Raw genomic sequence first — 12,603 nt, 5'->3', positions numbered from 1 at the left:
AGCGCGGCTACAGTGGGGCTGCGGGGCTGCGGGCCCTGGAGGCCGTGCCGGGCCAGGCTGGGCCCGGCTGATCGACATGCTGACCTTCTTCCTGGTGTCGGGGGGTTCCCTTTGGCTGTTAGTGGGTAAGTCGCTGCGTCGTCCTTGTTGGTCCCTGACCTCCATCTCCCGTAAGCTGTGCTGTCTTGGCCCAAGGTGCGGGTGTTACACTCCCGTGGCTGTGGAGTCCCCCGCCCGGGCCGCTGGCTGTCCCTTCAAGGTCTCCAGGTCGCCCCCAATTCCGGCGGGCTCTGTGCGGGGTTTGGGAAGCAGCTGGGTTTGTGGAGATGGGGGGGCCTTGCTCATTGCGACTCCACAACAACCTCCATTGGCTTCTAGCGCCCCTCTCCCCTTATTGTGAGGACCTACTGATCAGATTAGGCCCTGAGCCAAAGTGGGGACAGACTTATTGCGTCCTTGTTCATTTCTTGGGACCAGAAACCAAGGATGTTGGCTCGCAAGGTCCCGCAGTAGGTGGTCAGTGTGTCGCCGGGACTGATCAGGGTTCTGGATCCCTGCCAGGGGCCTCCTTACAATCACTCCCTGCTTGCCCTCCTGCCAGAGTAGAAGATTGCTATAAAACTGGGTTCATCTGCCCCGGCTCTGCCTGGGGCTGTGTCCTCACTGCTTCCACTCCCTTCTCTTTCCTCTCATAGGAGTCAGTCTTTATCCCTGCACTCTCTTAGCAGTCTATGAGTATCCCTGTTGGATCTTTGCTAGGCGCTTCCTTCAACCCCCATACACCCACACCTGGGTACTGGCCTTTCTCTGACTGAGCCTCTGGGTCCTCCTGAGTATAATACCCCATCTGCAGTCCCACCCCCATGTGCAGATTCTGCTCAATTACTTATGTGAAGTGCTTACCCTTAAACTGGGCCTTCAACCTGATCTAGCCTGGAGCAAATGTCCTATGAATGTCGGTGTTTATTATTATTTTACATTTAAACATCATCATCATCAGAGATGGTGGTGAAGTTTTTACTGAGCCAAAAAAGGTGAAGAAGTTGACCTATTAGAGATCCTTATCGATGATTTTGCATGTTATTTAATATTCACAGAAAATCCTAGGGGGTTGGTCTTATCTCTTATTGAGATTCAGAGGTTAATCAACTTGCCCAATGTCACATGGATAATATCTAGTAGACTGGGATTTGATCTGAGGTTTGAACTCATCAACCAGTGCCAGGTGTTTGATTGTAACTGGCCTGAACCTGAAGGGTTGATGGTCCAGGTAATCACTTCCCCCTCCCCCACTGCTGTCCTGAGTTAGGCCACAGGGATACTCCCCCTGTGTTGGGGGAGTAATACCTCCCTAATCTCTTCAGCTCCCTAAGCTCCTTCTGTCTGCCAATGTCTGATGACAGGCTGTGCACGGCCTCTCTGGTCTTGATACACACCCAACAGCAAGGACAGTGCTAACACTGGGGTCAGGCATAATCAAAACCTTGATGGTGGTGGTTGTGGTGATGATGATGATGATGATGATAGTAATAGCCACCATTTATTGTCTGAGTGATGGATGGTCTCAGAGCTTCTCCCCTGTGCTAAGACCCCTTAGCCCTACCCACAGGAGGCCCCATCCAGCCATGGGTTCAAAAGAAGCTCTCTGAAAATCTGGTATTCTATAGATTCAGGGAGGTGTCTAGGGGCTGCAAGACCACTTGGTGACAAGGGTCATCAACAGCTTGTGAGAAAAACCCCCTCAGTGTATGGGGTTCTTGTCTATAAGCCAAGATCGGTCATTAACAACTTAAACTGGCCTTCTGTCCTGCTTCCTTGTGGAACATTTCCCAAAGTGGCCAGATGTCTCCTTGGATAGGAAATGAGGGGACTTGCCTTTCTAAGGGACTATCCAGGGACCTAAAAGTGGTCAAACAGGACAATTCCTGGGGGCAGATAATAGCTGCTTCAATAGAGACCAAACATTTCAAGGCAGAGTAGGAGGTTGGTGCTGGTGCATGGTTCTCATTGGATGGAATACCCCACAGACATAGTGGGGCTTTCCTAGGTCATGTGTCCACATTCCTTGGAACTTTACCTGGACCCCAGCCTTTCTCGGGGGGTAAGAACTGTAGATTAGTGAACACACCTGAGAATGCACTGTGCCTTGTAATCCAGGGTCCTGTGGCAACTGCAAGATATTCCTTCCACTCAGCCAACAATAGGCGGGGATCCCCAAGCCAGTGTCACTCTTTAATACAGAGTTTTGTACTTTTTTACTTCCCAATCTGGAAAGGATGGAAACATGGTTGGGCAGACAGAAGACCTCAGGGTCTTCAAGGAGAGAATGGTATAAAGGAGGAGAGGGGAGTCACCTGGAAGAGGGGCTGTCAACCATGTGTTCTGGGCTACACTGAGTCCTGGGCCAGCCTGGGTCTTACCTGAGTTTTGTAGTAAACAACGAGACAAATAAAAGAGGTCCAGTGTAAGTCAGACACTATTCCTGTCATGAGAAAATGTGCCATAAGCACTCAGAGGACACCTGGGAGTAAATGGATTAGAATTTCTAGTTTCCTGTGTGGCTCCTTTGTACAAAGTAGAAAGAGGCATCATTCTTGGTAGATAGATTTCTCAAAGGGTATCCTTAGGGTGTCCTAAGCTGATATAGTTCCATACCCTTGTACAGGGTCCAGTCTGCTCAATTGCATACCTGATCACTGGAATATCTGAGTAGGCTTCTGTGGCATACTGGAGTGTTTTTCAGAGGCTAGTAGAGAAAGTCAGATCAGCAAATGTGTGCAGAGAAAACCATGGTAGTGTATCATTGTGTGTGTGTGTGTGTGTGTGTGTGTTTGTATGTGTGTATGTTTGTATGTCTCCAGCATCTTGTGCCAGGGCAACCTGATTTGTAGAAGGAGGTCATGGAGGAATGGGTTTTATTTGGGGTGAGAGATGGGTAGAGGAACCCTCTATTTAGCCACAGTGGCCAAGTTGAGCCATGGGGTGGAGAGTAGAGGCCAGGAATGTGATGGAAGCCTGTTATAATATTATGGGTAAAAGTAGATATGGCCTAAGTTGAGGCTAAACTCCAGAAAGGGGAAGGGATGAGGCCCCAGCCCTGGTCCTTATCCTAGGGGAAGTGGAACTGGCCCTGGTGGGATGAGGCAGAACTGCCAGTTCAAAGACTGGAAAGGCAGGCATCTGGCTTCAGTTGCCAGGGCAGGTGCAGAATTGCACACCCTGCTCAGCTCAGCCCCATCAGATTCTACCCCTCCCCCCAGGCTTCCACTAGCAGGGAAAACTAGAATGAGGTCTAGAGCCACTCAAGGAGGCCCAAGAAGGCAGCCAAAAATTGAGACAGATGGTGCTGGAACTCCAGGCAGAACAGACAGCTGTCTGGTCAGCTAGGGATATGCCTCACAAAAGAAGAAAGCCTGCACTGGCACAGGGTCTGTCACCCTGTGGGAGAGTCTGACCTCAGAAACATTTCTTCTCTACAGCCTGGTGGTGGTGGGATGCTCCTGCCAAAGCACACTGACACCAGGGGGCGGCAGAACCAGCCATTCCACTCTTTAGCTGTTTTTCTCTCTTGTGAGTATAAGGGCTTTTAGGATGACCTTCAGAAGGCTGAATTTGGCTCAGCTACAGCACCAGATAGAACCAGGGCTGTCCCATGCATATGGTGAGGTGAGTGAGGATGAGATTCTGACTTGTTTGCAAAAAGAAGTGAAAATTAGGCTTTTGAATAACAGAAGCTATGCTGTGTATGTGGCCAACACTGGCGCATGTAGTCACTCAGATGTTCATTGAAGGAAGTTCTGGGTGTGTATATGTGTATGTGTGGGGAGCATTGTTGAAAACTTAGCTACTTTTGGAGGGGGATTCTGGGGATTGAACCCAAGAGCACTCAACCACTGAGCCACATCCCAGCCTTTTTTGTATTTTATTTAGAGATAAGATCTCACTGAGTTGCTTAGGGCTTCACTAAATTGCTGAAGCTGTCTTTAAACTCTCACTCCTCTTGTCCTCAGCCTTCCGTGCCACTGAGATTACAGGTGTGTGCCACTGTCCTGGCTGATTTAGTTACTCTTTTACTGAGCAGCTACTATATTGTTAATAACCATATTCTGATTCTTCAAGTTATCCTTCAGTCTTCCTACAGCCCTGTGGCATTGTTAGCCTTATTTATTAGAAGAAGCACTGAGACCCAGGGAGATTTAATGGGGAAGCAACCTGCAAGAGCTGAGTCATACCCATATCCTTACACTTCCAGTCCATGGACGGTCCAGGATTTCAATATGCAAAAAAGGAAGTAGGGAAAGAAAAGGCATAGCAGGCAGAGGGATGGGTATGAGAAAAGAATGGCAACAGGAATGAATGAAGTTGAGGGACAAATTCTGCTTGCCAGCGAGGTTGCCAGGCTGGGCTCCATAGGCCTAGAATGCCACGCCACAACATGTTGACGTTATTCTGTATAGTAACCATCAGGAGATATGGCTGGAACTGGGAATGTGGATGGCCAGAATGATACCATCCCTGTGCTAGACAAGCCACATGCATCTCTTAGTGACACATGTTCCACTGAACAGCAGTGCTTGACCTTTTCCATAAGTCCTATGATCTCCTTGAGGGCAGAGCCAGGATGTCTTATCTCTGTGTCCCCAACCCAGGGTTAGACATGCAGTGCACACCAGAGTTTATTGTGTAAATGAATAAAAATAAAGAATTCCCTGGGAATAATTTATTTTAATAATGATGTATTTATAAGTAAAGATGAATTTATTTTTTAAGCTGTTTTCTCACCACAATAAGTCAATCAGCAAACAACAGACTTTTAGTGTACATCTATTAAAATGCCAAGCTCTATGCTAAGCTGGAGGACGATGTCAATATGGTGAAAGCAACAGGGAAAAGCAGGTGTGAATTCCTTGTTGGCAGGTCTAGGTCAGCCTTCACTGGATAACCTTAAATGCTGAGAATGAGTGCAGCCTGGAACAGAAGCAGTGGCAGGAGCTCCGAAAGGGCTTGATGAATGAAAGAATGAATGAACGAACGAATCAACTCACAGCTTCAGGAGGACCTCGTTATGGGGAAGGTAGTCTTCTCTGAGAACTGTTGTTTCCTTAGAGCTCCAAGGTTCTGGCCTCCTGGCAAACTTGGAGTTCTGGCCACTCTGTCAAGCATAGCCAAGAGGAATGTGCAGTCAAGGTCCTCACCTCATGGATGTCCTGGTATGATAGCCCCATTCCTTGTGTTGGTCTCACAGGAGTTCCCACCAACCAGTCATTGGGCCCAGAATTGGTGGGGGAGGGGAATGCTGTGGGTGACATCCTGGTTTAGTCCCAGGGGTGTTCCCCATCATTCACTCACCTGTTCAGTTATCTCCCTGGCAGTGTGCTTAGGTTCTTTGTGTAACCCCTGATTCATGTGAAGCTTGCAGTCTTTGATAGACACAAGTGGGAAAGTGGGAAGTAGGGTGGGAAAGTCTGAGCCAATCTGAGCTATTTGGAGACCCAATCAGTAATCTCTGAAAGATTTAATATTCCAAGTAGTCCCACCTGACTATTCACCTAGTTTTCCCAGAGACACCCTTCCTTTCCTCACACTTAGTCCAGGCATTCAGCTAGAGTTTGTCACGGTGTCCAAGGAGAATTGGGGGTGGCTACTTCTGGCTTGCCATCTGCCCATTCAGGCCTATATTCCAAGATAGTTTCCTTCTGGGGCTTTAGAGCAGAAAGTTAGGACATTTTGCAGACCTTGGGACAAACAAATCTGGATTGGCACCTGTTGGGACCAGGGACAGATCTCTAGGACTGGCATAGGAGGAATGAGAGAGAGAGTGCAGGCAAGTCCAGGTTGAATGGACACCTATGAGACAGTCCCCATTAAACAGTTCCTAGGATCCTGCCGCACTCCCAGAACTGTGTGGCCCATGTATATAGAAAGTGGGGGCTGAGGTTGTGGCTCAGCGGTAGAGCGCTCGCCTAGCATATGTGAGGTCCTGGGTTCAATCCTTAGCACCACATAAAAATAAATAAACAAAATAAATGTATAAAAAAAAAGAAAGAAATTGGACCCTGAAGGACTAAGTAGGACTTGCCCTGCTACAAAGCCCCGTTTTCCCCTGCAGTGTGTGAACTGTTGTTGAGCCTTAAGCTCTTCTGTGGAGTTCTACCTGCCCACCCATCCCAGCCTTAGCTATAGACCACTCTGGACCCTGATCAGAGATCCTACTAAATAGGCAGAAAAGCCAATTGATAGTGAGGTCAACCAGAGATTGGACAGAAAGGTCAGACAGAGGCCACACAGCAAGGACAGTTAGAGCCGAGACAGAGCAGCAAGGTAGGATGTGGCCAGCCAGTGAGAGTGGACGAGGAGGTTGGCTGGAGGCTGGACAGTGATGTTCCCAGGTCTATGAGAGGGGACAATTATCAGAATGGATAAGGGGGACATAGCTGAGACCCTTTCGAAAGAGTCAGCACTTCTGGCCTTTTTGTTCTGCTTCTAGTGCTAAGGTTACCTAAAGTCACTTAGGACCCAGGATCCCGCTTAGTGGTCAGAGACCTTCGTAAGTGTTGAGTGACTTTACCTTCCAGACCTGGATATGGTTCTCTGGAGGACACCCTTAACTTACCATGCTCAGCCCCACTCTGCCTCAGGGCACCTCCTCCCAAATTTTGAATCTGTCTAGGGGGAGGCAGGCCTTCCCTTAGCCTGTGGGCTGGTGGGGGATTTGGGTACATGTGACCCTGATCTCCAGACAGCAGGGTAGGTGGTGACCTGTGAAGCCCGTCAACCTTTCAGAGCTGGGCCTTTTATTTGGGCGGAGGAGCTGACAAGTCCTGTCTCCCTTGAGTCGTGGGACATCTATTCAAGCACCCACTAGCCTTCCTGTTGGTTCTGAATTCTTTCCTAAGTGGTTTTGTCCTAGATGTGCTCTCAGGCTAAATGATCTTGCTGTGTCATTGTCTCCCCTTAGTCCAAGTCGCATCTGTGCTCCTGGGGTACAAGATTTATGCAGCAATTAATGGACAGCTCCTGGTGACCCTAGAGTGGCAGAAAAACAGCATTTCTAGCAGCTAAAAGTCTGAAAAAGATTGGAGCCTGACCTTGCTGTGGTGCTTCTATTGAAGAAGGTATCTGGGCCCTGGACTGTCCTGGAAGCTTGTGATCCCATACACTGGGCTCTGGGTTACCATAAACTCCTCCCACAGCTTGAGGGCATGGTGTCAGCAGTGCTGTGGGCGCCTGGCAGGGTATACATGAGGTCTCCATTCTTAAAAGTCCTCTGTACACTCCAAGGTGTTCTTGTTTAGCAGCACCTTTTTTTTTTTTCCATTTCTTTCTCTGTATTTATCATGAGCCCCACAAGAATCACTGAAATGTCCTTCTCCAAAAAAGGCTGCTACCTCAGTCTCAGCCATTCATATTTTTGAAAAGGATAATGCCCACAGAGAGCCTCAGAAGGGGTGACCCTATTTCTTGGTCCCACCCACCCTGACCTTACATGGTGCTCTTCTCTGTGGCCACAGAGCTCCTCCAGCTCCCTCTGGAAAGATGGTGGGTTTCTTTTCAGTGGGTGAAAAGTGAGAATTCAAGTGATGGGTGCTCTCCTTGGGTCAGCGTGAACAATGTCCAATGGCCTTCCTGGGCCAGCTGGGGCCTCGTTTTGCTTTGGTCTGAAAGAGATTTTTGTTTTCTGGTGAGAACAGCCCTAGCCTGGCTGGGCACCGGAGCCAGCAGCAGGAGTACAAACCCTTTCATGTGACAGGCCCAGTGGAGTGCTGCAGGCCTGCCAGCCACAAGCCCTCCCCTGCCCTCCTTGCTCCTCGGAGGAGCATTTGCATATCCCCCATTCATCCTGGCCTTGAAAAGGAGGCCTGAGTTCCCAGTACTCCCTGCCCAGCTAAAGGCTGGGCTGCTGGAGCCTGGTGTTAACCCTGTGGTTGCTCTCATAGGGGTACCATAGGACTTGGTGGTTGCTGGCAGGAGGACCATGTGAGACTGCAACTACCCCCTTCAGCCCTGAGCCACAGAGGGGTGACTCAGGTGGGTGCAGATTTGCTAAACTGAGAGAAATTCAAATTTATTCCTTCCTGAGGCAATTGAGAAGAATTTTGCCAGTGTATGGGACAGCCAAGAATATTAAGCTATTTATCAAATTTGCCAGAAAATTAAGCTATGTATCATTTTTCCAGGAAATGTACCCTCCACCAAAGGCAAAACTGTTTTGCTCATTGTCTAATGCACACAGAGGGACAATACACCTGGAATGGTGGGTAAAAGAGCCAGGCAGGCTCCTGGCTATAGTGGTAGTCCTTTGGCAGTAATAGAGGGACACAGCTTGCCTGGGGTGCTTTCGTATCCCTAGTTCCCAGGATGCTAGGTCAGGTGAGCTGGTGGGCATCATTAGCTTGTGGGCTGTGGCTTGGAAGGAATTAGGCATACACATAGTACCAACCACAATCTTTTGCCTTCTACAGCTAAATGCCATGCTGTGCCTCTTTCCCTCTACTGTGTAAATGCTCTTGTCAGGTGCCCCAAAGTCTTACAGGCTCTTCCTGTGCCTTGCCAACCCACCGTGTCACTCTGTCCTCACCTGGCTCTCCTTCCCTTCCCACCCTGTCTCCACTGTTACCTTGCTCTCACTCTCTGGATGGGAGGATGTGTCTCGGATTCTGTCTCATGAATTTCCTCCTGAGCAGGTGTTCCCAGCAGACCAGAAATGAAAAAGTAGGTGAGCAAATTCCTCTCTTGCTCCTCCCACCTCAGTAACTCCAACCATATCTTGCCAGGATCCTCCTACCTCAAGGAACTTCCTCCTAACTGCAGGAAGTTACACTCTATCCCACCTATACCCTGCCCACGTGCAGGTGAACTCTTGAGAGCTCAGCTCTCCTGCCAGATGTGTCCCCTTCACTGGAGGCCTGTAGTGTGTCCACAGTTTGTGCCAGTGAGGGAACTGGATCACTGCTTCTGAGGCCAGGACGCCGACAGTCCTAATGTGGACACAGCTGGGAAGGGAAAGGATCATGTTGCAACCACAGGATTTGGCTTCCTGTACAGTAGGGCCTGGCCAGGCGGTGTCCTCCTGCCTGTGTGGTGTCCATGGTCCCCACCAGTATCCCTGGGGTTATGCCTGCTCTCCCGGGTCTTGGAATGAAGGAAATTGGGACCTTGGCTCCTCCAAGGACCATCAGTCCTGGTCATCATTCCCTGAAAATATTTCCAAAGAGCTGCTGCCATTGTTTTAGCTTCTCTTGTCCCTCTGTTCTGAGAATTTTGCTATGCCTGATTCATGGTAGGGACAAGCTTTATCTCAGAGCTTGGAAAAGATACTGTGTTTCTGTCTGCTCCTCTCTTCTCAAGGTTACTCATCTTTCTGAGTTCCTGAAAGTGCTGTTTGAGCCTGGCTTTCTGTTGTTGTCATCAGGAATGTGGGTCCATGTTCCCTGGCCAGGGCTTGGGTGAGTGAGATTTTTGAGAAGTTCTGTTGTGAGGATGGGGGCAAAGGGGTAGTGAAGGCTGCTAAAAGGGGCTATGTTCTCTGTGAGTTTGGGAAGCTGGAACACTTTAGGCCTTTCCATGTCCAGGGGCTTACTTCCACTTTCAGAGCTATAATTGGGCTCCACAGGGAGGCTCAGATTGTAACTCAGCAACCCAGTATCATGGGCCCTTTTTTTTCTCTAGGGGGATGTGCAGTGGGTATCCCCTGACGGTTCCAGAGTCGTGGATGCCCTAGGTTCCATCTCTGCCCCAATCATCTGTGGTTCTTTGATTGTAATTAAAACCCAAGAGGAAAGTGGAGAGAAAGCCCCTCACCCACAGGAGCTTGAATCCCTGTGCAGATGGGGTGGTTGTTGGGCTGAGTGTGGTCTGCCGTATGTGCGTCTCCACAGGTCAGTGGCTACAGGGTGCATGTGAGAGGTATTTTTTTGTTGTTGTTGTTTGTTTGTTTTTTTAGTACTGGAAATTGAACCCAGGGGTGCTTTACCACTAAGCTACATTCCTGGCTTTTTTTTTTTTTTTTGAGACAAGGCCTCACTAAATTGCTGAGACTGCTCTTGAATTTACAATCCTCCTACCTCAGCCTTCCTGCTTGGGATTACAGGTGTGCACCACCACACCTGGCAAGGTCTATGCAGTTCTTGACCTGGCAATAGGAACACATCCTCCATGGCTTTCCATCAACCAGGACGTTGTTGTGACCACTAAATTTCCTGGGAAGCACTAAACGAAGATTTAACGGTGTCTGGAGGAGAAAAGTAGGGTCCTGCGAAGAGGAAGGAGAAGGGCTGCGTGGGTCAAAATTAGGTCCTCAGGTATCTGTGAATTTTAATTAGGGAGGACTGGAGATGGGGGGCCTAGTTCCAGGTGTGGGCTGCTGAGGCAGAAGGTGTCTGTATGTCTTGCCCCCGAAGATGGGGTGAGCAATGGAAAGTTTTTTCAGCCCCATGGAAGGTATTACAAGCCTGGGATTTGGACTTCCCAGACAGGTTGAGCAAACATCTCTCAAGAGGGAGCTTGGAGCACTAGGCCATGTTGCAGGGAGGTGGACTGGATTTGGATGAACAGTAGGCTGGGAAGTGTCAGGAACAGAGTGGGAAGTGCCCAGAAGCACCTGGTGCCGGGGTAGGGCCTGGGGTTGGTGTTGAACTGGGCCCTGTGGCCTGCGTGTGTCTTCCTCACTAGCAGGCATAGCTGTGTGCCTTGTGTGTCCAGCCAGCTACATGTTAGCCAGGGAAGTAGGAGTGAAAAGCTGCGAAGGTCAGAGTGAAATAGCTACAGAAGTAGCCCCACACTCTGTGGAGACTGACCTCAAAAGAGTGAGGCTCTCCCTGGGAGGCCTGGTACCTAGGTGCCCCAGTCTGGGAGAAGTGCTGCGGAGAGCTTGGCTTTGGTTCCAGCAGGAGAGGGTGTGGGTTCTGGCTCCAGGGTGGTCATCCCTGAAGGCCTCTTAGGGAGCAATAGGGAGGGGCTGATGTGCTGCCCTGGGGTCCTGTAGAGAAGATGAACTATCCTCCACCTTCTGACCCTACTCCCCAGAGCATCCCTGAGTAGATATTGTTTGTATCTGAAACTATGCCCAGTTTCTTTTCTCTCCCAAGATTGGTTGTGACCTTGTGGGGGTGGAGTGGAGGTGGCTCCTAGGAGAGGCTGGAGGCAGAGTGCCGGTGGATGGCGCCGCCTCCTTCAACATCAGAGATCGGGTATCCCCACCCCCTCACTCCCCATGACTTCCTACCACCCCTGCTGCTCATGCTCACCGTAGGTCACCAGTCCATGCACAAAGCTCCTGGCCCCTAATCAGTGCCTCAGATGGATGTGTAAGGAGGCTTTGTCCTTTAATAACCCCCCCTTGGTAGACTCCCCTCCAGGACTGAAGACAAGGTGGGGTGAGTGGAGGTGCAGAGGGCTGTGGGCGGAGGCTCTGGCAAGCTGGCAGAGTGAGGGTTAAGGCTGGGTTGCTTAGCTCCGAGCTGATCAGAGCCAGCACCGCCCCATGTACAGATGAAGGGGGGGGGGCAGCGGGGGCCTTGAGGGGCCAGTAGCTCCTCACAGAGCTGCTCTGTGCCCTGGTTCCTGCCAGACCTGCTCCCACAGCCACCCGGGAGCCACTGCCTCCACGGCTAACACCTCTCCACTCCCTGGCTTCTGAGAGCAGGCGGCTGTTACCATCAGCTGTTCCCAGGGACAGGGCCATCGCCACTTTCGGGCTTTGATCAAGATGTGGTAACTCTTTCCCTGGGCCCCACAGGCCCTTTAAAGGGAAGCTGGTTCTAGTGGGACCAGCTAAGCTACCTTCTCAGTGCCAGGAGCCCGCTGGAAAGGTAGGGTGTGAATGCATCTGCTTTTGCAAGTTGTCTTTGAGCTCCTTTGGCTGGCAAAGAAAGGGAGTAAATTGCTTCAGCTAGCTCCTGTCTACCCAGTGTTTCCTCTATTATGTACCTGGCATCCCACTTTCTGTCCATGAGATTGTTTGAGGTGAGGCCCAGAGGGGTGCAGTAATTTGCCCAAGGCTACACAGCTATCAAGAGTCTGAGCTAGGATTTGGACCAAGGTCAGTCTAGCACTGGAAACCACTTTGGGCCCTTTCCCAAGCTTGCTTGCTGGGGGTCCTGGAGCCTAAGCCCTGGGAGAGGTTGTAATTTTCTTTTTGGAGTTTTTACTGGGAATTGAGGATATTCTTTGATACCATAGCTTCCCCACTGTTTCTGAAGTTCTTGGGGGTTTGCAGAGACCCAGAATTCTATTATTTCTTTCTGATACAGAAACAAACTGGTGTGAGTCTAAGGGAAGGGAAGAATATGAGGAGCATAGAGGGCCAGCATGAGTTTGGCACTTAGACCTAAGGCAATAGGGAACCAGATAAAGTTTTGGAGCAGTGGCATGACATAGACACATTGATTTATCAGGAAAATAACTTTGGCATCAGTATAAGCATAGGTGAGAGCAAGAACCATGAAAAGTCTGGTATACCATTCTGGGCTGCCCTTGGTAGTGGCTGGACCAGGCCCAGGACTGGGTAGGTGGAGAGAAGTAGTCAGGCTTCAGAGATGTTTAGGAAGTGATCCTTCCTTGCAGAGTCATCCAACTAAACTGATGGCGTAGAGTGCTGGGGGG

The 12,603-nt window shown here is 50.0% G+C and overlaps 1 protein-coding gene across 8 annotated transcripts in view; it reads left to right on the top strand.

Annotated features, from left to right (window-relative positions):
- The window catches only part of Acsl6 (acyl-CoA synthetase long chain family member 6), a 52,857-nt gene continuing 40,254 nt past the window's right edge, over nt 1-12,603 (top strand). For 2 of the 8 annotated variants that reach the window (XM_015492816.2, XM_015492815.2), the window contains exon 1: nt 7-125. In XM_015492816.2, the coding sequence (XP_015348302.1) occupies nt 77-125 (49 nt within the window). In that variant the 5' untranslated portion in view covers nt 7-76. Of the gene's footprint in view, nt 126-6,958; nt 7,116-7,937; nt 8,029-11,252; nt 11,376-11,537; nt 11,811-12,603 lie in introns of those variants that run through there. The other 6 variants (XM_048783284.1, XM_048783279.1, XM_048783245.1 and 3 more) reach the window with 4 other exon arrangements.

This window comes from Marmota marmota, unplaced genomic scaffold, assembly GCF_001458135.2.
Source record: "Marmota marmota marmota unplaced genomic scaffold, marMar, whole genome shotgun sequence".
Lineage (NCBI taxonomy): Eukaryota > Metazoa > Chordata > Mammalia > Rodentia > Sciuridae > Marmota > Marmota marmota.
This window is presented reverse-complemented; position numbering and strand designations above follow the sequence as displayed.